The sequence below is a fragment of the Sminthopsis crassicaudata genome, chromosome 4 (assembly GCF_048593235.1).
Source record: "Sminthopsis crassicaudata isolate SCR6 chromosome 4, ASM4859323v1, whole genome shotgun sequence".
NCBI lineage: Eukaryota > Metazoa > Chordata > Mammalia > Dasyuromorphia > Dasyuridae > Sminthopsis > Sminthopsis crassicaudata.
The window spans coordinates 194,993,268-195,017,221 of NC_133620.1; the positions used below are offsets into that span (position 1 = coordinate 194,993,268).

General features: G+C 34.0%; 1 protein-coding gene across 1 annotated transcript in view; it reads left to right on the forward strand.

The window, feature by feature from the left end:
• Window positions 1-1,830: 1,830 nt before the first annotated feature.
• AK9 (adenylate kinase 9) overlaps window positions 1,831-23,954 on the forward strand; it is a 117,233-nt gene continuing 95,109 nt past the window's right edge. The window contains 8 exon segments of the mRNA XM_074310124.1: window positions 1,831-1,938; window positions 12,348-12,469; window positions 13,903-13,966; window positions 15,677-15,729; window positions 15,827-15,923; window positions 18,371-18,483; window positions 20,790-20,981; window positions 22,866-22,994. Of these exon segments, the coding sequence (XP_074166225.1) occupies window positions 12,350-12,469; window positions 13,903-13,966; window positions 15,677-15,729; window positions 15,827-15,923; window positions 18,371-18,483; window positions 20,790-20,981; window positions 22,866-22,994 (768 nt within the window). The 5' untranslated portion in view covers window positions 1,831-1,938; window positions 12,348-12,349.

Here is a 23,954-nt window from a genome sequence, read left to right on the forward strand (position 1 = left end):
GTTCACACTACACAATGTAAAAGGTTAGCAGATACACTTACTAGAGATAACCTAGCACTTAAGGCTAATTACCAATTGGACAATTCTCTATTAACATAAGCTTGGAGGATGACCCTACTCAACTCTGTGCTGGCTCGATCTGTGGGTGTGGACAAAGAAGGGGAAGAAAGATCAGAGGGTGGAGTAGGACAAGCAGGATCATTCTTTGGCGATCGAGAGAGAAAGGAGGTGTGGACATTCCTGTATCTAATCCCCTGACTGTAACCCCAAAAGACCAAGAATAAAGACGTTTGCTTATCCTGACTTCTGCTGATTCTAAGATATCCAGGGTACTAACGGGGTCCCAACAACATAGCATTTCCAATCCTTCTGTTTTTGTCTGCTTGCATTTTTAAATTTCCTTTACAGATTAATTGGGCATTATTTCAAAGTCCGAGTCTTCTTGTGCAGCAAAATACATATATTGTATTTGACTTATACTTTAACATATTTAACATGTATAGGTCTACCTGCCATCTGGGGGAGGGGGTGGGAGGAAGGAGGGGAAAAGTTGGAACAAAAGGTTTTGCAACTGTCAATGCTGAAAAATTACCCATGCATATATCTTGTAAATAAAAAGCTATATAAAAAAAAAAAAGAAAACTGTCCATATGATTTGACTATCTAGTTGAAAATTATAGTGGTTGAATTGTTTCAGTCATGTGTAATTCTTTATAATCCTATTTGAGATTTTCTTGTCAAAGATTCTGTAGTGATTTACCATTTCCTTTTCTAGTTCATTTTACAGATGAGTTTACATTTTACTGAGACAAATAGGATTAAGTGACTTGACTTGCCTAATGGCCAAATTTGAAGTCAGGAATATGAGATTTCCCGATTCTAGACCCAACATTCTATCCATTCTGCTGCCTATATTGGAAGTTGTCTAATAAATTTATATTTGTTCCAGACATAAAATGGATAAAATTAAAACAGTTTAGATACTGGAAAGAGAGATACTTACCTTTCCATACTTAAAGTATGAATAAAATTATAGAGATGGAAAAAGCAAGTTTTCAAGGGAGAATTGCAAATAGTCCAATTGGAGACAAAGTGAGTAGTAGTGATAAAAAATAGTGCAATATAAGCCTAGCAAGGTGAAGTGGTATCAGATCTTGTAAGCCTTTGAATACCATATCACTGAATTTTATTCATTAGATAACTGAAGGATTTTTAGTAGAGCAGTGATGATCTGGGCATAAAAAGATTAGTTCCGCAAAAGACGAATAGACTCCTAAAGGACAATTAATGCTTTAAATAAACATTGAAGCCCAATTATTCACTGGGAAGTGGAAAATAAAAGAACAGAAACATTTCTCTTGCTAAAGCAAGTGATATGCACTGTATGAGTACCTGGAAGACTCAAAAGAAAATGAGGTCGAATGTTAACTTTACCTCCTCCTCGGACCTCAGCCCCTAGCATTTACTTCTACAGAAATAACAGCCACTAGCATCTATGAAGCGCTTGAAGGTTTACAAAGAGCCTTACAATTATCTCGGTTTTAAAAACCTATCCAAGTCAGGGGACCGATGTGTGATTGCAAGTCTGCGTGTGCGTGTGCGCGCGTCCCTTCGGAGACCCATCAATCCCTCTTTCATGTACACTCCATACGCATCAAAACTGCAATCCCTTCCCAGGCTAAAGCTGTCCCTATAGGCGTAGGAGTTAAATCCAACTCCTGGTCCCAGTTCCTTCTCCTGCCCCAGTAGAGACAAAGCTGCGTCCGGGCCCCGCCCCGTCCTGGACTCGAGGTTGCGCGAGCCCCTACTTTCCCCTGGGCATGCAGGACCCGCCCTCTGGTTTCTAAGGCAACGACTAAATACATATCTTGCAGGTGGTTGTGGCGGGAGGTATAGCCGGCCTGGACAACTGAAAGCAGTAGAATCTGCAGAGAAGTGGTAAGTACCATTCTTCCTGGAAGGGCGAAGACCTTCACACACACACACACACACACACACACACACACACACACACGCGCGCACACACACACATACACACACGCATATAAACTCTGTAGCCTTTCCCTTTTTCTACCTTCTTCCCCACTCATCTCCTCGGGGAAGCAAAGTGCAGCTCTGGTCTTGCGGGCAGTCAGGAGTAGCTGGCTCCGACGCTTACTTACTCCGAGTTACTTTGCATAACTCTTTCTTCACTTCTGGGCGTCAGTTTCCTTATCTGAACAATGAGGAGGTTGGCCCAAATGATTTTTAAGCGCCCCTTCAGTTCCAAATACGATGACCCAGCAGTGTCTGCTTCCTTCCTTCCCTTGCAAGAGGGTCCCACGTTTAAGGCGCCCCTCTGAGCTTCCCCTTTTTGTAGATAAAGTCACATTTCCCTACGTTATAGGAATTTTGAAGTCCAATTGCATTCAATAACTTTTGGAACAAATAACCCGGTCAATGATTGTACATTTTGTAAAATGTGGAAGTATCCGAGATCATACAGCAGGTCGGGCCTAGAACACTAGGCTAATGTCTCCCAAACCTATATCCTTTCTGCTACTCCAACATTGCTTCCTTCTCAGTGCAACATATCATGAAATAAAGATTAATAAAGACATTTGCCACTTTTAATTTCTTTAACCAAGAAATAATAACTTTATTAATACATTATAACCAAGCTTCATTTCAAAGTGAAGTTTTCTTGGCTAGCACCAGCGGGGACCTGCTTCCTCATATTGACATAGGGATATTTAATATCACAGAAATATGTGAAATACATCATAAGCTCTTTGAGGGCAGAAATTGTTTCAGTTCTTCAGCATTTAGCTCAGTGACATACATAATAAACAAGCTTAAACAATGTTTTTCTAATTGAATTGAAATGATACAAGCAAGTACATTTATGTACGGGCCTCATTAGTAGCTTACCTTATTTATAACATAGACATCAAGTTGTTTTCTATATAGCTGTTTCTAAACATAAAAAAGAACATGAAAGGGGAAAAGTTTTATTTCAGCTTCTATATATTCAAAGTTACTGTGACTTTGGTAACCCTGTCCTTTCAGGTTCTTGAAAACGGAGGCAGAAGGAAAGAGCTCCTGAATTCTCAAGTTTCACTTAGTTATTTCTCCCTTTCCACACTAGGGTTCAGTAGTTTTCCATTCCCTAAAGAGTTTTGCTTTTCCCAACTGTGAATGAAGAGGTTTTTTTTAAAGATTTTTGAGAAACGACAGCCAAACTCACCTGCAGAAAGTATTATTATTATTAGCTAAATATTTAAATGGACGTTATTGGCTAGGAGGAAAGATTTAACCCCTCTTCCTATCCCCTAAAATACCTTCAGCTTCTTATACACACACACACACACACACACACACACACACACACACACACACACACATACACACACACACATACCATTTCCCCATTCTGTGGCCAGCTCCTCTCATGATTAATCTGTATGTCAAGTCTATTAGTATATCCATACTATTTACATCCCAATACCCATCCCAACTCCATCTTATTATGGTCTCAGGTCTCTATTAAAAAAAAAAACATTTTTAGAGATTTTATAGATGAAATGTACCTTCATTTATAGCTTTGTTGCAAAATAATTATTTAGTCTACAACACTGCTTCACATATTTTTAAACTTTTTTTTTCTTAAAGGTTTTTTGGGGGGGAGATTTATATTTTCTTTTGCAACATGACTTATGGAAATGTTTTGCACACAACCTCACATGGTCCTTCTCAAGGGGGCGTGTGAGGAGGAAGGGGAAGAATCTGGAACTCAAATTTTTTTTAAAACAAAAGTTTAAAAATTGTTTTACATGTAACTGGTGAAAATAAAAATATATCTTAAACACTGGTTTAATTAAATTTGCTAGTGAGGGAGAGGAGGTGTGTTTTTGTGGAACTAGTCATGAATGATTTGAGTGGGGCATGACTACACTAAATTACAAAGTTCTCTACTTTCATATATAAATATAAATTATAAACTTTATATTTTTTTCATAATAAAAAATATCTGGCTGGACAAGATACACAAGCACACAAAATAGAAAATAAATCAATATTAAAGTTTTCCAGAAATGTAACATCATGAAATATAGTAGGATATATCAGTAAAGTTTTTGCAGCAAAATGAAGGATACTAGAATTAACAGCAATAATTTTGTGTTACCAATTCTTGTGATGCAACATATCCTGCTGTATATACTATTGTAAGGCTAAATTACATAAATTTAAGGCTTATTCAAGGAAGCTTTTGGTGAGATAATAGCTTCTTGCAATTATGGGATTCTCATGTTATAAGTCTACTTGTTATGCCATAATGACTTTAGTGGTTAGAAGAACACTGAATGAAGCATTGAGTGACCAAGAAGAAATGGCAGTAGCTGAGTTAAAGGTTTCCATTTCTGTTGATGTTATATTTTAAGAGCCTTAAGAGAGATGTCTTATAGTTAAGGGAATAAATTACATCACCTCTGAGGACTCTTCTGAAATCTGGTGATATGTTGATCATATTTAGTTCACCTAAACTGATTTAATCCATAAACTTTCTTTCCCTCCCTTCCCTTCCCCCCCCACCCGTGGCAATTGGGGTTAAGTGACTTGCCCAAGGTCACACAGCTAGGAAGTGTTAAGTATCTGAGGCCAAATTTGAACTCAGATCCTGCTGACTTCAGGGCTGGTGTTCTATCCACTGTACCACTTAACTGCCCCAATTCATAAGCTTTCAATTATTGATTCAACTAGATTATTCTGCCTCTTTATCAAGTTTTATGGAATTGCTCTTAGCACCAGTCTTGAGCAGTCAAGGATGTCTTAGAAGTGATGACATAAATCTAGGACCAATCAATAAGACCCATTGTTCTCTGCCATTTCATAGGAGAATTTGCTTCCTGTTAATCTGGCCAACTCTGTAGAGTTGTTTCCCTTTTACATAGAGGAAATTTACAGCTGTAATTAAAAAGGTGGTAGAAATGAAATATTTGGGGAAATGAAAGATTTAGGGAAATTTTCCACTGTAAAAAGCAGTTTACCTGCAAACCATGATGTGGTCTTCAAAACTGTTTCCTAAGCCCTTAAGAATTTTCTCCTTCTGACTCTTTTGGTCCTTTCTCCTTCCTCAAAATGCATTCTTCCTCTGTTTTCTTCCATAACTACTGAGAAATGTTTCTATTCTTCTCTGTCCAAATTCCCTTCTCTTTATTTAAGAGGATTGGGCTACATTCAAATTTTCTTGCAAACTATGGTGGTCTAGTTGGAGATCTGGAAGTAATAATGCAGTGCCTTAGTGTGGCAAAAGTGGAAGAGCATTAGACAGGATATTTAAGGGGAGGAAGAAATATTAACAATACTAATATATTTTGAAAACTTGGCTGACAGTTATGCAAGTGAAAAGAGATAAATTATATGTGAGACAAGAATAGAAACTTGGTAAATCAGAGGACATGATTAAAACAAGGTTGCTTTGGTGTTCTAGGTTCTTTGGTGTGTTACTTCTCTCTGCTTCCTGTATGTTTGCACTTGAAGGAGAATTCTGTAAAGCTCTGTTTCTCAAGCTCTTTGGCTGGGATTCTGATCCTATTAAGAAGAGATCATTCATTTCCTATGGAGTTATTAAAGGTGCTAAGGCACATAACAAGAGAACTAAGTTGTCATGGAAGGTTTGGGCTTAAAAAAAATTCTAGCTAAGCAGGGAAATTTCACTAAAGTTGGAATAGAATGGGTGACCCCCTTTCTTTGCATATTTTTCTTTAAAATAATACAATGAGAATCTGAGAAATTAAAATCATAGTAGATGTCAGTTCAAAAACATTTATAGATAAACAAGTTATATCCTTAAGTAGATGAACTTTTTGTGATAAAAGCTTTCACCCAGCAACCTGCTCCTTGCTTGGGAGAATCTGAACCTGTCTAGCTCTTCTGAATAAAGGCTTCTTTGATTAGCATCATTTCCATATGCAGCAAGAATTTTAACAACTTCCCTCCCTCTGCTTGGCAAGCATTGAGAAGTTATACATAGGCTTATCACATATTGCTAATATTATCTTTTTAAGCATTCTCATACTACAATCTCAGAATATAGTGGTTTCAGACAATAAATAGCATCAAATATAGGTCCACTGAGGCTTTCCATGTAAATTTCCTGTCACTGTTGTAGTATTTCAGTGGAATATCATATCCAGAGTTCAGCTGGTTCCCCAGAGAGATTTATATAGATATGCCTCCCAGCTCCTCAATTTGACATGATGAGTCCCTTGAATTTGCAGCAACAGTTTTAAAAATTGTTTACTATCAATATGAAAGAAATGAAATATTATTGTTCTAAAAATGATGAACAGGCTGATTTTATAAAAGCCTGGAAAGAGTTACACAAACTGATGCTGAGTGAAGCAGGCAGAATCAGGAAAACATTGTACACAGCAGCAAGATTGTATAATGATCAATATGATACACTTGGTTGTCCTCAGTAAATTAGTAATCAAGGCAATCCCAACAACCTTTGAATGGAGAACATCATCCGCATCCAGAGAAATACCTATGGATACTGAATGTGGATCAACACACTATTTTCACCTTTTTTTTTCCCTTTCTCATGGTTTTTTCCATTTCTCTCCCAATATGTCTCATACAGATATATGTGTGTGTGTGTGTGTGTGATTAATGTACATGTTTGACCTTAAACAATTAATTTGTTTTAAAAACTTTTTAGCATCACCAGCTTCCCCAGCTAGTAAATATGTTAATTTTCTTCTTAAGAAGTTTCTGCCCTGACTTCAGGACAATCATGTCCAATTAAATCTTGAACCTTCTTTGGGCATCTAGGTGGCGCAGTGGATAGAGCACCAGCCCTGAATTCAGGAGGATCCGAGTTCAAATCTGGTCTCAGACACTTAACACTTCCTAGCTGTGTGACCCTGGGCAAGTCACTTAACCCCAGCCTCAGGGAGGGAAAAAAAAAAAAAGAACCTTCTTACTACCACCCCATCTTCAAGAGATTTAGTAATCAGTGTCAGAGGGTACTCTGCAATTTAAAATCTTTAGATGATGCTGAAATTCACATTGATTCAGACAGTTTATGTAATAGTATTTTGCCTGTTTCTCCCACGCTCACCCTCATGTTTCAGAAAGTAGTTTATATCTACTCAAATTGTACATAGCATTCTCAAGAGGGTTTTGAATATTGCTATTCTCCTGAGTATTAGGTATTGGGTATCTATAACTTGACACCAGGAATCTGTTAAGGAGATCTAAGTCCATTATTCCATGCTAATGTTCCAAAACCTGGATAGACCCAGGGTTTATTTTATCTTAGTTTGTCATCAATCACAGGTCATAGAATAGTATAACAGTTATCAGTATAGAAGTATACAATCAGGCAAAAAAAAAAGTAATATATACAGTGTTAAAATAAAATTAGGAATTTAACATAGAATTAGATGTATAATGATTCACAGTAATTCCAGAGTTCTATCCACTGTAACATCTAAAGCAGTGATTATGTTTTTCCTATTTTTCTCCTTCTTGAATACACCTAAGAATTCTCTCTGCTCCTGTCCTTCAGTTTTAATTGCTCCCCCAGTTTCTGATGTCATATATGCCTTACAAATTCAGAGTGACTGCAATGGTGGCTTTTTAAGCTTTCTGCCTGACTGTGATCTCTGGTCTATGCACCAATTAACTATCCTAAGCTGATTACCAGTCCTAGCTTTTCCCACCTTCTCTGTCCCATTGCTATCCACGCCCCAAAGTTAATAGATGCCATAGAATTTTTACGTTATCTTCATTTGTAATTTTGATAGGCACATTTTCTAAAGTCTTCAGGATATGGGGGTTTTTTATATGCTGTGATTTAAGGTTATACTAGAACTATTCATTTTAATTTTCTTCAGATGGATTTTATATTCTCAGTCTTTCCTAGGATGATCAGAGAAAATAACAAGTCTTTGATGTTTCTGTTTATCACTCAAAATATGTGGGAGAACAAGACGAGTATTTATTCAAAGTTAATTGTTTTGCCACCACTCTTAATATTCAATTCTAATAATTAACAATTTTTAAAATAATTATTTTGTACCAGGAATGTTGCTAGGAAGTAGAGATACAAAAATGAAGCTATCTGTTTCCTAAAAGAGCTTAAATCCTATTGCATTGACGATTTGAAGTCAAATCACTGATTTCTTGTCAGTCCAGTGAATAATAGGAGTGATAGTCCTCCTCATAGTCTTTTTACTATACTTTTAGAACATGTAAACTATACCATTAATGGTACAACTTGTAGTCTATGACAAATCTTAAACTGTGGGCCACCATCCCATATGGGGTTGCATAACTGAATGCGGAGGTCACAAAATTATGATTTATTATTAGTAAATGTTTGCCTTGTATGTCTATTTTATATACCTTTATACCCGATCATATGAAAATTTTTCAGATGGAAAAGGGTTGCATATAGGAAAATTTTAAGAAACCCTACTCCAGGATATAGGTATTATTGATGATCCTATTTAAACTGAGGATAACCACATCATATATCCTCAGTTTAAATAGGACCATTAATAATTAAATAGGATCAATCAATAATAAATTGAGTATTTATGTATGATCCTGAATTGGCTATCAAGGATCAGCTAGGATATAAAGGAATGAAGATATAAGAATTATTCAAAAACCAGATATGACTGAAAAAACAACAAAAGGCATTAATTCTCTAATTCACTTCAAAGCTCATCATATGAAGTGCTATCTTTTCCAAGAAGCTATTCCTGATCCACCTTCTGTTTTTTTCCCTGCCTTGAGAAATTACTTTGTATTTTCTGTGTATGCATTGTATATTTCCTTATGTGTACATGTTGCTCTCACCCCAGCTCCTTATTGGCAGGAAATCTTTTTTATCCTTAACAACTTGCAGAATGCCCAATATGTGGTACGTACTTAACAAATACCTGCTGACTTAAAAGATAAAAATGATAAACTAAATTTGAGTATCCAGGCAATAAATTAAATTACTTTATTTCAAAAAGCATTGCTTAACTCAAGGATAATTTTTATCACTAAGCACCTAGTGCTCACTTTCCTTAGAGATTCTTGCTATTAAATTAGCAATTTACCCTCTTCTCACTCTCCCCTCCCTTTCTCTTTTCCCTGGGCAGTTTGATGTGCAAATTCATACAATGGGAACAACTCATCTCCTCCCTTATTCTATCTATCTATCTCTATCTAGTACTTTTTTTCTCATCCCATCCAAGGCTGACCCAGAAAGTCAGTAGTGTGCCCTGCCCCTTTTTAGCACACCTTGGGGAGTTCAGTGGGTATGGTGCTTTGTCCCGTCCTGCGGGACAAAAACGTGGACCCTAGAAGAGAAGAATAGGGAACGGGGAACAGGAGACGAGAAGAATGGAGACAAGAAGGCTTTCTGATCAAGTCTCGTTTATTGTTGGGATAAGCATAAATTTATATAGGGTATAATGGAGTAAGACACAAAGGCTATAAATCCACAGAAAGTTCTTGTGAAAGGAGTTATTCCAGAATGTAATTTGTGTGGAGACAGAATTCTTTACCCAGGGATGGTAAAAATATAACCTTTGCCCCAGGTGTAAATTGTGTGGATACAGACTTCTTTACCCTAGGTGGGTATTTGCCTAGGAATATGACTTTTGCCCTGAGCTCAGTGCTGGCTCCCCACAGTGCTTAGCCAAAAATCTGAGTTCAAATGTAAACTTAGACACTAAATTTATGATTTTGGTTAAGTCACCTAAGTGTTTGCCTTAATCCACTGAAGAAAGAAATGGAAAAGGATATCAGTATCATTGCCAAGAAAACCTAATGGACACAGTGCTATATCAATCAAACTCCCAAGAAACTATTTTGCTGACCTAGAAAAAATAACAACAAAATTCATCTGGAAGAACAAAAGGTCAAGAATTTCAAAGGAATTAATGAAGAGAAAAGCAAATGAAGGTGGCCTAGCTGTACCAAATCTAAAACTACATCATAAAGCAACAGGCATCAAAACCATTTGGTACTCGTTAAGAAATAGATAAGTTGATCAGTGGAAGAGGTTAGATTCACAGAACAAAATAGTCAATGGCTATAGTAATCTAGTTTTCTACAAACCCAAAGACCCTAGCTTTTGTAATAAGAATTCACTATTTGACAAAACCTGCTGGGAAAATTGGAAACTAGTATGGTAGAAAGTAGGCATAGATCTACACCTAACACCATATACCACGATCGGGTCAAAATGGGTTCATGACTTAGACATAAAGCATGAGATTATAAACAAATTGGAAGAACATAGGGTAGTTTACCTCTGATTTGTGGAGGAGGAAGAAACTTGTGGCCAAAAAAGAATTAGAGATCATTATTGATCACAAGATAGAGAATTTTGATTATATTAAGTTAAAAAGTTTTAGCAAACAAAACTAATGCAGATAAGATTAGAAGGGAAGCAATAAACTGGGAAAACATTTTTACATCTAAAAGATCTAATAAAGGCCTCATTTCTAAAATATGTAGAGAATTGACTCAAATTTGTAATAGTTAAAGCCACTCTCCAATTAATAAATGCTCAAAGGATATGAACAATTTTCAGATGAAGAAATTGAAAACTGTTTGTAGTCACATAAAAAGGTGCTCCAAATCCCTATTGATTTGAGAAATGAAAATACAACTTTGAGATATCACTATACATCTATCAGGTTGGCAAAAATGACAGGAAACAATAATGACCAATCTTGGAGGGGATGTGGGAAAACTGAAACACTGATACATTATTGGTGGAGTTGTGATTGGATCCAACCATTCTGGAGAGCAATTTGGAACTATGATCAAAAAGTTACCAAACTGTGCATACCCTTTGATCCAGCAGTGTTTCTACTAGAATTATATCCCAAAGAGATCTTAAAGGAGGGAAAGGGACCCACATGTGCAAAAATGGTTGTGGCAGCCCTTTTTGTAGTGGTAAGAAACTGGAAATTGAGTGGATGTCCATCATTTGGAGAATGGCTGAATAAGTTATGGTATATGAATGGTATATAGTATAATGAATAATATTATTGTTCTGTAAGAAACAACCAGCAGGATGATTTCAGAGAGGCTTGGAGAGACTTACAGGAACTGATGCTGAGTGAAATGAGCAGAACCAGGAGATCATTGTTCACAGCAACAACAAGACTATATGATTATCAATTCTGACAGACATGGCTCTCTTCAACAATGAGATGATTCAAACCAGTTCCATTTGTTCAGTGATGAAGAGAGCCATCTACACCCAGAGAGAGAACCATGAGAACAGTGTGTGGAACACTGTGTTTTTTTTTTGTGTGTAGCAACATAACAGCATAAATGTGTGTGTGGGTGTGTGTGGGTGTGTGGGTGTGTATTGGATTTAACATGTATTTAATGTATATTGGACTACCTGCCAGCTAGGGAAGGGAGTGGGAGGAAGGACAGGAAAATTTGGAACAAAAGATTATGCAAGGGCAATGTTGGAAAAATTACCCATGCATATATTTTGTAAATAAAAAGCTTTAATAAAAAAACTAATGGACAATATGCTCCACAGGATCAAGAAAAATTAAGTATAGTTGAACAACAACAAATCTACACCTTGGGTTTTACTGTCTCTAGTTCTTTCATGTTGTCCAAGATTCTTGTTCATTCATTTTTCAGTTGTGTCTGACTCATCAAGACCTCAGCTGCAGTTTTCTTGGCAAATATACTAGAATGGTTTGCTGTTTCCTTCTCCAGCTCATTTTTATAGATGATGAAAATGAAAAATCAGGTTTAAGTGAGTTGCTCAAGCTCACACACCTAATGTATATCTGAGATCATATTTACCTCAAGAATATGAGTCTTCCTGACTCCAGACCCTTGGCACTGTATTCACTGTACCACCTAGTTGCCCTACCTGGTACATAGTAGGTGCTTAATAAATGTTTATTGATTGATTGGTAATGTCTTCCTCTTTTAATTATTTCTTTTTTTCCCATATGTAACTTATTTGTATTTGTTTACTTATTGTTTCTCTCAATAGTTCTAAATTCCTTGAATATAGGGATTTTTTTGGCCTCTTTTTGTATCTCCCCACTTGGCTTAGTGCCAGGAACATAGCAGGTGCTTAATAAATATTTGTGGATAACTAATAGACTTTAGAACAAATGAAACAGAAGGCCTATTGCATTGCTTCCTAGTTTTATTATCCTGTGAATTGTTGACTATTACTCAGTTATCTAATGAAGTATTAAGATCCTGATTCAGAGAGCCTCTGATTAGTTCTTTTCTTTCCATGTACTTTCATCTCCTCATACCCTATCCCACCCTAATTAATTATTCTTTGTTATTTCTTACCCTAGAAATGGATTCTTTAAAACCAGAAGAAGAAAAACTCCCTTTTGTGGATATATTTGATGAGGATGAAGCTGAGAAAAACTTTATGTTGTCCAAACCTCTCTGCATTATTATATTTGGAAAACCAGTAAGCTACCATTTTAAAATTTCCTTCTGATGCACATTTGTTTATTTTGCAGTATCATAATCTGTGGAAGTTAGCTGATAAACATGAAAACAACATACAGGTTTTGTTGGGTTGGGGTTTTTTTTAGACTGCTTATAGGATTGTTTATATGAATTCAGTCAGAAATACCCTAACCATTAAAACAGAATACATTTTCAGAATTTATTTTAATACTTGGAAAGTTTGTTTTGCTCACAAAATAGAGTTTTGTGAAAAATAAATTAGTAGATAAGGATTTCAGCAAGACATTTGACAGACTCATGATATCTAAGTGGACAAAGTAATCAAAATGTGGAATGAATGAATAGTATACTTAGGTGGATTTATGATTGTTCAATCATACTCAGAGAGAATTAACTAGTAGATTAACAATTAACTGGAAAGAGATCTCTAATTGGCATACCTTAAAGGCTCTTTTTTTTAAAAAAATCTTATCCTGTTCAACATTTATATTAATCTCTTTGACAAAGATACACCTGCAATTTATATCAAAAATATTGTCTATGTGGAAGTGAAAAGGATAGTTAATTAATTGACAGAATCAGGATCCAGAGAAGATCTCAATAGTTTGGAATGGTGAGATACATTTAATAAGTATCATTATTTATAATCATTATGATTATGTTAGTGTGTGTATTTCCTCTACTAATGCAGATCACTATCTGCTTTAGACTTAGTAGAGAGTCATTGAGGCTAAAAGTTTCATCTTTTTAAGGCAACCTGGTGATATCTTCTCTTAATTTAATTAGCTTGATTTTCAGATAATAAACAAACCAACCTGCCAGAACTTGTCCTAGCATTTGAGAACCCAGTCAACTACATATCACCCTGAAGAAACAGAGAGGCTTGAAGTATTTGATAGTAGAAATTGTTCTTCCCTTTCCTACCCTTCCCCCCAAGATGGAAAGTCTTCTTCTTTAAGTAAAAACAGGGTGAGAGAAAATATGCTAATGATCACAATATGTGATATGAATATGGATAATGAACCCAATAATAGTTAGTTCTGTGTCATTTTCTGTCATGACTCATTTGCTAGTATGTCAGATACCTATGTATCCCCACTCAGAAGAATGATTTTTAATTAAATGAATAAAATAAAATCTATAGGATTGTAAAAGAAGCCAATTATTTAGAAATACAGTTATCTAATTTTTTAAAAAATATACATCAACCTTGGGCTAATAAACCTGCCTTTAGCTTTCTGAAGCAAATGCAACTCAAAATACACTGATATATTACATATACTATGTAGAAAAAAGTTTGGAAATAATTTTAATACTTACAATATTCAAAACAAGATTTAAAAGTTAGAATATTCAAATGCTTGAATTTTATTTTTTTAATTTGTTGCATGACTGTTGTGCTGTTTTTAAACTAACTTATGTATTTTAAAGGGGGTTGGAAAGACAACATTAGCCCAAAAACTATCACAGACATGGAAATGTACTCTTGTTGAAGGTAAATATTGTCTACACTGCTATCATAATATAATCATAATTGATATATTTTATGGTCCTATTTTGCTTAATTTCTTGTTTATAGAATTTCAACATTGAAAAAGATCTTAAGAGATCATTTCATTCATTCCTATATCCTGGAAGGATTCTATTTTAATATTAAGGTTTTTATAAAAAGTAGGGCTAAAACTTACTCATAGTTATCTTTGAGTCTTCCTATGCTCTCAGCACAGTTTACACACACACACACACACACACACACACACACACACACACACACACACAATACACAAAGTTCTTAATAAATATTGCAAGGATTGATTGCCATCTTAATTTGACTGCTTTGAGATAGACGTGGTTTTGCCTACAAGTAAAGAAGATGAAAGGTGTATTCTTTCTAAGTTTCCTCCAGCTGTATAAACCAATAATTCAAAACTATCTCAGATCTCAAAAAGTCTTCTTCCCCTAGCTAAAAAATGCCAATATCTCTGATTTCTTATGATTTCTATTTCTTAGCTTTTTAAAGCCCCATTTTTATTCCCATGCTTACATGCATGCTATTTATTCATTAAATTGATATCATGGGGTAGCTAGATGGTTCAGTGGATAGAGCACCAGCCCTGAAGTCAGGAGGAGCTGGGTTCAAATTCAGCCTTAGACACTTTATACTTCCTAGCTGTGTGACCCTGGGCAAGTCACTTAATCCCAGTTGCCTCAGCAAAAAAAAAAAAAAAATAATAATAATAATAATAATAATAAATTGATACCATGACACTAAACACAATCATCACAATTTTTTTGTTAAGAGATGAGAGAATCATATCTCTTCTTCTTTTATAGTTTTCAAAAAGTGGGGGCCTTCTTCCTTAAGTGAAAACATTAGTTTCTGGTCTTTAGCTTTCTAGGGATTTAAAGGGATTTAAATTTGTGTAGAGGTTTTATCAACTCTCTCAATCTTTGTAACTCTAAAACAGGATATTAAAGCCATTTTCATCAGTGCATATTCCTTCACTGTGGTAAGGACTGAAAAAGAGACAAGAGGAAGAGAAAGAGGAAGAAAAACTATATAATTTAAACATATTAATTGGTTTAACTTAATATTTTGTAGTAATTGGATTCTGTCATTTATAAAGGTATTATCCATCTGGAGTTCACCAAGATTATAGCACTATCCCATGATAGCTTATCAACTCCTTTCTGTTCCCTTAATAGTTTTATACCTTCTGTGGAAATTCTTCCTTCTGGACCTTTGCACAGTTTGAATATCTTCCAATCATTTCAGTTGGTTTTTTGATAATAATATAGGAATGATCTATAAATAAGTATGGAATATATTGTTATATTTCAGTATTGTTGTTGTTTGGTCATTTCATTCATGTCCTATTCTTCATGATCCCATTTGGGGTTTTCCTGGCAAAGATATAAAAGTGGTGTGATATTTCCTTTTCTAGCTAATTTTATAGATGCGGAGCTGAGGCAAACAGGATTCACTGATTAGGTCAGGGTCAAAGGGTATTTGGTACAAGGTTTGAACTCAGAAAGATGAGTCTTCTTTGACTTCAGGCCTCTCACTCTGTCCATTGCATAACCTAACTGCCCCCACATATATAATTATACTGAATCTATTCATAAAAGAATGCAATACTCACATATGTATGGTGCTTTTTTGACAATTCTAATGTTTGTTAATTCTCCTGTATGATTTTTTTAGCACTACCACTTTTGGAAGAACATATTGCTAGTGGAACTGAACTTGGAGCTATGGTAAATAAATGAAAATTTCTTTGCAAATGAAGAAATTACACATATATGCATGCAGATTTATTAGAAAGTAATCTGTCATATTGTTAATTGCTTCTAGTTGAGTGATTTACTCATTAAAGGACAAAGTATTCCAGATGAACTTGTTTTAAGGATCTTATTGGAGAAGCTCCACTCTCTGGAAGTTATTCACTTTGGTATGTTTATTTTTATACATGTCTTAAGTTATATTTATACTGCCTTATCTCTAGTCTAATCCCTTAGATATAATATTGCAGCAGTCCTATGTGAGAATCTTGAATAACTCTTTCAAGGTTGAACATTTAAAGTCCTTATTCAGTTTGAAAATTTTGCCTCCATACAATTACATACCTGTCAGTTTGGCTAAAATGACAGGAAAAGATAATGATAAATGTTGGAGGAAATGTGTGAAAACTGAGATAGTAATGCATTGTTGATAGAGTTGTGAACTGATCCAATCATTCTGGAGAAAAATTTGGAACTATGCTTAAAGGGCTATCAAACTTTGGATACCTTTTAATCCAGCAGTGTCTCTCCTGGGTCTATGTGGCAAAGAGATCATAAAAAGGGAAAGGGTCCCACATGTGCAAAAATGTTTGTTGCAGTCCTTTTTGTTGTGGCAAGAAACTGGAAACTGAGTGGATGTCCAACAGTTAGAGAATGGCTAAATAAGTTATGGTATATGAATGTTATAGAATATTATTGTTCTATATGAAACGATCAGCAGAATGATTTCAGAAAGGCCTGGAGAGACTTACATAATCTAATGCTTAATTGATTGTTTCTGTGATTTGTTCTTTGACTCACTCATTCTTTAGGATTCAATCATTTACTAATTAAATTTTATTCTGTCTTTCTGTGAGACTTTATTATTGAATGTAAACTTTACCGTGTGATCTGAAAAAATGCATTTAATATTCTACCTTTCTTCATTTGATTTTAAGAGTTTTGTGCCCAAATAAATGGTTATTTTTTGTGAAGGTGCCATGAACTACTGAGAGAAAAATATATTCCTTTCTAGCCCCATTCAGTTTTTTCTAGAGGACTAACAAATATAACTATTATAAAATTCTATTAACCTCCTTAACTTTTTTCTTATTTATTTATTTTTGTTAGATTTATCTAGTTCTGAAAGGGAATAGTTAGGATCCCCCCCACACTAGTATAGTTTTGCTGTCTATTTTTTCCTATAATTCATTTAATTTCTTTTTTAAAAAATTTGGATCCTATATCACTGAGCATATATGTTTGGTATTGATATTACTTCATTTTCTATGGTACCTTATAACAAGATGTAGTTTGCCTCTTTATCTCTTTTAATTAAATCTATTTTTGCTTTGAGATCATTATAGCTACTCTTGCTTTTTAAAATTTCAGCTGAAATATAATCGAGCCTGCTTTTATTCTATGTATCTCTCTCTACTTCAAATGTGTTTCTTACAAAAAAAATATATATATATATGTATATATATATATATACATATATATATATACATATATATATATATATATATATATATATATATATATATATAAAATAAGATTCTGATTTTTAATTCACTCTGCTATGTGCTGCTGTTTCATGGATGGTTTACCTGGGCATCACCTGAATTGAAATGTATTCTGTTTTATCTGAATGAGACAGGCTTTTCCTGCCAACCTTCTAAGTTTTCCTTCAACTAAAAAAATTGTTTCATCCTCCTTTTTGTTAGTTCTGCTACCCCGGAATAAGTTTTGAGGCATTATTTTATAAGTTGTTGAGAGGTGAATTTGGGAGAGCTCAGGTGAAGGAGCCTTATTTTCACCATCTTGGTTCTACCCCTTTCTCCAGTTTTCCTTTTAAGGAAGAGAGAGTGAAAGCTATGGCTCTTAAATAATACCCAAGTAAAAGTTTCACTTATGTCCAATTAGTATTGACCTACCTCTGAAGCATCAATTGTATGCCAAGTTAGAAAAATGCTATGATTTATATCCCCTTGCCCCCAGGCATTCAGATGGACCCACTAAAAGTCTTTGCTAACCACTTTGCTGTGCTACCTAGCAACTCGCTCTCATTAAAGACCAAGTACTTCCAAAGATTCCTAAATTTTGTATCTTATTCTCTGCGCTTTATTCATTCCACTTATTCCATCTTGACTGGTATTTGACCAATGGGAGAGACTTTCTAGTAGTTGCCAAAAGTGCAAGAAACTTTTAAGGATTCCTCTTTGCCTAATGATTCTAGTTACTATCATAAATACACTTTCAGTATACATTCAGAAAATATGTGACAATAACAAACTGCTTTTCTTTACTAAATATGAAATATGGTTAATATATTCATGTTAAAAATAATAATAGGGAGGTAGCTAGGTGGCGCAGTGATAGAGCACCAGCCCTGAAGTCAGGAGGACCTGAATTCAAATGTGGTCTCAGATATTTAACACTTCCTAGCTCTATGATCCTGGGAAAGTCATTTAACTCCAATTGCCTCAGCAAAAAATAAAGACTAGTAGGAAAGATTGATGACTTCCTTTCATTTGGTTTATATTGTTGTCTAGACAATATTTTATAAATTATTAAATATATGTTTTGGAATATTCATAATGCTACAAAAGTCTTAAAGAGTTCATTTGTGTTATAGGTTATGTTCTCAGTGGGCTGCCATCTCTCTCAGAGGATGCAGTGACTATTTTAGAACAGATAGAATTAATTAAAAACCTAAGCTTACAACCAGATATCATCATTAATATTAAGGTAAGAATCATTATAATCACATGTTCTTTTAACATTCTGAAATAGTCAAAGGAACTAGTCAGATTTTTAATCAATAAAGCATAATATTTTCATTAAGGCTGGAAGAAATGATATTTGTCTTTAAAGAATACAATTCCAAAATAAAACTGTCATTGGAGATACATTTCTCACCTCTTCTACTCCAAAGTCTCATTTCCCTTTTATATTTACCACGCAGCATGAGAGCAAGTCTATGTAATTTTAAAGTATCTAATTTTAAAGCTCTTCTCTTTGATGCTCTCTTCTCTCTAGATTTTTGCAGCACTCCTTTCTCTTCGTCCTCTTCCTATTTATCTGAATACTCTTATTTAGTCTCCTTTTCAGGATCTTCATCCATCTCATCCCCATTAATCATGAATGTCTCCCAGATCTCTGACTTAGGCCCTCTTCTCTTCTTCCACTATACCATTTTTCTTGGTGATCTCCCCAGCTCCAATGGTCTCAATTATCATCTTTCTGTTGATCCTGTTTATAGATTATATACTTGTATGGTGTCCTCCACATAAGCCTATGAGTTTCTTGAGAGTAGAAACTATATTTTGACTTTTTTTGTATCTCCATAGCTTAGCATAGTACCTGAAATGTAGTAGGTGCTTAATAAATGTTTGTTGTCTGACTCAGTGTCTAAAGCTAAAGACTGAGTCTTTCTTTTTAGGGGGAAAATATAAATGTTAAAAACACAAGATATTTTTGATAAGATTTCATTTGCCATTCATTGGAGTAAAATGTGAGGAACTCATGGCTTTTCACAATTTTATTTTATCTAAATAATAAAGACAAGCTCAGTAATTTAAAAATTTTGAAAATGAGATAGTCAACTTGAAATTTGAATGCCAAACTAATACTTTAATTGATAAATTTCAATAGACAAGCTAGCTAAATGAAAGTAATATTAATTACACACTTTTAAATGACAGGGATCAATAATTTCTTACAGCATCACTTTAAAAAGATAAAATTTGTAGTAAAACAACAAAATTTTCGTATATTATTTTATATCATCCTGAATTATATTTTGTTCAGAAGGTTAATGAAAAAGATGCATAACTGCATACATAATAGTAAGCAAGAGTTTTAAACTTCTTTTGTGTCATGGATTTCATTAACAATGTGATGGAACCTGTGGACTCTTCAAAATGAAATTAATTTTCATTTTCATTAATTTTCATTAGTCATTCTGAAATCATTTATAATTTAGTACTGTTTACAACTATTTTATTAGCCAATCCCAGTTCGTTTCACTTTAACAGCATGGATAAGTTTAAAAATAGTTACATTTATTATCTAAGTTGACATTGCCAATATTTGGATAAGCAGAAACTCATATTATAAATTGGAAAAATAACTTCTGACATCAAAGATTGGTGATGAAAGGTAGTACCTTCATGATCTTGGTTCTGGCCTACAAGTCCATTTCCCATCAAACCACCTTCTGGTTTTAGGTATAATAATAATTTCCTTAGTCAGAAAACCAGAGGATTAATGAGTTACTTTTTTTCACTTTAATTTTAAAATTTTGAGTTCTAGATTCTCTCCCTTCCTTTCCAACCCCTTCCCCATTGAGAAGGCCCATGTGAAGGTGTGCAAAACATTTCCATAAAAATCATGTTGCAAAAAATAACATAGATGTCACTTTACTCTGAAAAAAAAAAGTAAACACACACACACATATATATATACACACATACATATATGTATATGTGTGTATATATATATTTCGGTCTGTATTCGGGTACAATTAGTTCTTTTTCTGGGAATGAATGGCATTTTTCATTATAAGTCCTTCAGAGTAGTCTTGAATTATTTTATTGATGAGAGTAGAAAAATTTCACAGTTGATCATCCCACAACTTTGCTATTACTATGTTCACAATTCACTTCACCTTGCTTGAGCTCATGGAGGATTTTCCAGGTTTTTCTGATAGCAACCTCTTGGATATAATCAAACATTTGTTTTTGTTTTTTTTTTTTAATTTAAAAATATTTTATTTTTTCAAATACATGTGAAGATAGTTTTTAATATTCATTTTGTAAAGATTTTGTGTTTCTCAAGACAGCAAGTAATCTGATATAGGTTAAATATGTGCAACAGAATAATATTTTTAAATGTATAACAAAATACACAGGATTACAAATAGAACCAATTGTATTGAAATACAATTATCAAAATATTTTAAATAAATTTATAGACCCTAGATTAAAACACTTGATCAAAAATTTTGCAAATATATCTTGAAAGAATGAAATTGATATTTGTATCTTAACCAGTGCCCAGATTATGATTTAGTTCAAAGACTTTCTGGACAAAGACAACACAGTCTCACAGGATTTGTATATATGCGAGAACAGTGGGATCCTGAAGTTATTGAGAATCTTAGAAAGAAGAAGAAAGATATCCACAAAGATAAAGAAGGAAAAGGAGAAGAAGAGGAAGAGGAAGCAGAAGAGGAAGAAGAAGAGGTAATAAATAGCCTGATTGACCAGCACCATGTGTTTCTAATTTATGTTATACTAAAGACTTGTAGTTTGGATAATAGAAGACAGCAGATAATATATAGACACACATATATATTTATTTTGAGAAAATCCATTCTGTTTGGGGGAGGTGTAAAATAAAAGTTGTTCCATATCAATAATAATATTGTATATTAAGTGCCTATGCAGTAGGGGGAATCCTCTCTCCTACTTTTGGGATATCCTTGATGTGTTTTGTCTAGCAGACTTTTCTAAAGCAACTCAGGTGAAAGCAATAAGTCAACAAAATATAGATTAGCCCTTTGTGATCATCACTCAATATTGGACTTAATCCATGTGAGCCTTAAGTCTGGAGGGACCCTACTACATACATACATATAATATTTAATATTTGTCTTTATGCCAAGTCCTCCTGATATAATAGCTTGTATTTCAAGAATGCTATGTGGTGTATGCAAATCCTTTTTTCCCATATCTCTGTGACATAGATAGAATAAGAATCATCTCCATTTTAAAGATATGTCTTAAATAATTTGCATAAAATTATACAATTATTGTTTTTTGTTTTTAAATAATATTTTATTTTCCCCCAATTACATGTAAAAACAATTTTTAGCTTTTTTTAAGTTTTAAGTTCCAAATTCTATCCTTCCCTCTCTGAGAAAGTAAGCAATCTGATAAGTTATAAACTTAGAATCATGTATATTTCTATATTAACCATTTTGTGAAATCATATGCATAAAAATCACACAGTAATTATTAAGTATAACAGAGGGCCTTTTACGAAAGGAATATCTTTACTTCAAAAATATAATTGAAAAATATACAAACTTATTCCCCCGCACAAGAGAGAGGTATAATCCTCTTTCCCCCATCGTACCACTTCAGTCTCTGGGAATGAAAAAAGGTTTAGATTCATAGTTTAACTCAATTCCTGTAGAACAGGACTCCTTAAACTTTTTCCCCTTCTGATGCCAAGAGATTTTTACACAACTGGTATGTTAGTATATAAAATATGCATATAAAATCAAATTTTAGTAATAATAAATCATAATTTCATGACCCCACATTCAGTTACATGATTCAATAATGGGGTCACAACCCACATTTTAAGAAGCCCTACTATGGATGGAACACAATCTCAATTCTAAGTCCAGAGCCACATCAGGATCAAATCCCAAACCTACTGATTCCTCAGAACTTCCACATGGAGAATACTTTGCTGGCTGCATCATCTCACCTGCAGTCCTTAGCATCATCCTACCTGCAATCCTTAGCTTCAAGGTCTCCATGGACCAAACACTTGGGTCCTGTGAGGATTACGTCTGGCAATTGAAAATGAGGAAGAACAATATAGATCAGAAATAAAATAAATGAACATTAAAAAGGGGAAGGCAAGTCCTTCACCTGTCAACAATTCAGTTCACAAAGTCATGATAGACACAGCAGATAGGAGTAAGAGAGTGTGATACAGCTGAAAAAAAAAACTAGCAAAAGGCAGAGATGACCCCAGATTCAAATCTTTCCTCTAGGAATTAAAAAATCATCTTGGGACAACACTTCATAGATCACATAGTCTCTAAGGACCCAATGAGCAAACTCTAAATCCTAAGAATCAATAAGTAATGGAGAGAGTAAAACAGATCTTTAGAATATCTAGCTCTAGAATCACTCTATTTGCTTCTCCCCCCCTCCCTCGCAATATATGTGTGTGTGTATCCCATTGCAAAAAAAAAGATATAGATTTCTAGAGCACTGTTTTTAAATAGTGTTTAAACATTAAGGAATTTTAAGGGCATGTAATATTGTAGTTTTACAAATCGCTTTTCTATGACTTAAAGAAACTCCTAAAACTTTTCCCCCTTTAAGATGTTCATTGCAGAGATGCAAATGGTAGCAGAAATTTTTCGTCATTTAGTTCAGAGACCTGAAGATTTTCCAGAAAATATTGAAGCAAGTATTCATCAGTATAGAGATGAAATGCTACATTTTCTAGAGGTAAGAACAAAACATTTTGTGATGTCATCCCAATTAAATTAATTTAAAAACATCTTGCTGAATTAGAAAAATAATAGCAAAGCTCATGTAGAAGAATAAAAAAAGTCAGGAACTTCAAAGAAACCAGAAGAAAAAGATATTAAGGAAGCAGATTCAGTAGTATCATTCAGTAGTATCACACCTTGATGTATATTATAAGGTGAGAGCATTGTTGAAGAGTAAAACGGATAACTTTGATTATTTTAAAATTAATATTTTCTTGTATAAATAAAACCCACGCAGCCATGAATCAAAAGGATGCACTAAAAGTTGGAGAAAACTTTCATAAATGATTTCTCAGGATGTTAATGGTTGGAACGTTGCTATAGTATAGGAAATGATGACCTGGTTGATTTAGAAAGTTTTGGATTTATGAAGGAAGATGCTATCTACCTTCAGAAAAACAGTTGACAAATGGAATACATACAATATGGTCTTACACATATGTATTTTTTAGATATCATATGTGTGTGTTTGTGTGTATATATGTATAGATATCTATACATATAGAAATTGATGTACATGTATATCAGACCTAATTGTAGCCTTTCGGTGGCGGGGGGCAAGTAATAAAGTTAAAAGTGCACAGCAAAGAACAAAAAACAGGAAGCAAAGAAAAGCCGGGCAGCTTTGAATACAAATGTGTAGTATTTATCATATAGGTTTGCTTAAATTGGAAATTTATTGTTTCATATTGAATCTCACTTATGTTCTGCTGTGTACATGGAAGGTTTTTTTTATTTCTTAGTGTATATTTAAGTTTAAAATAATTTTTTTTAATTTACTAAAAAAATTTTGTGGAAAACTGAAGATAGCACTGAAAACTAGGAATATTGTCATCTCATGTTTAATTACTGTGCATAATAATTCCCATTATTGAATTAGGTTTTTTAGTGCCTGTTTTATTTTGATTATGATGAT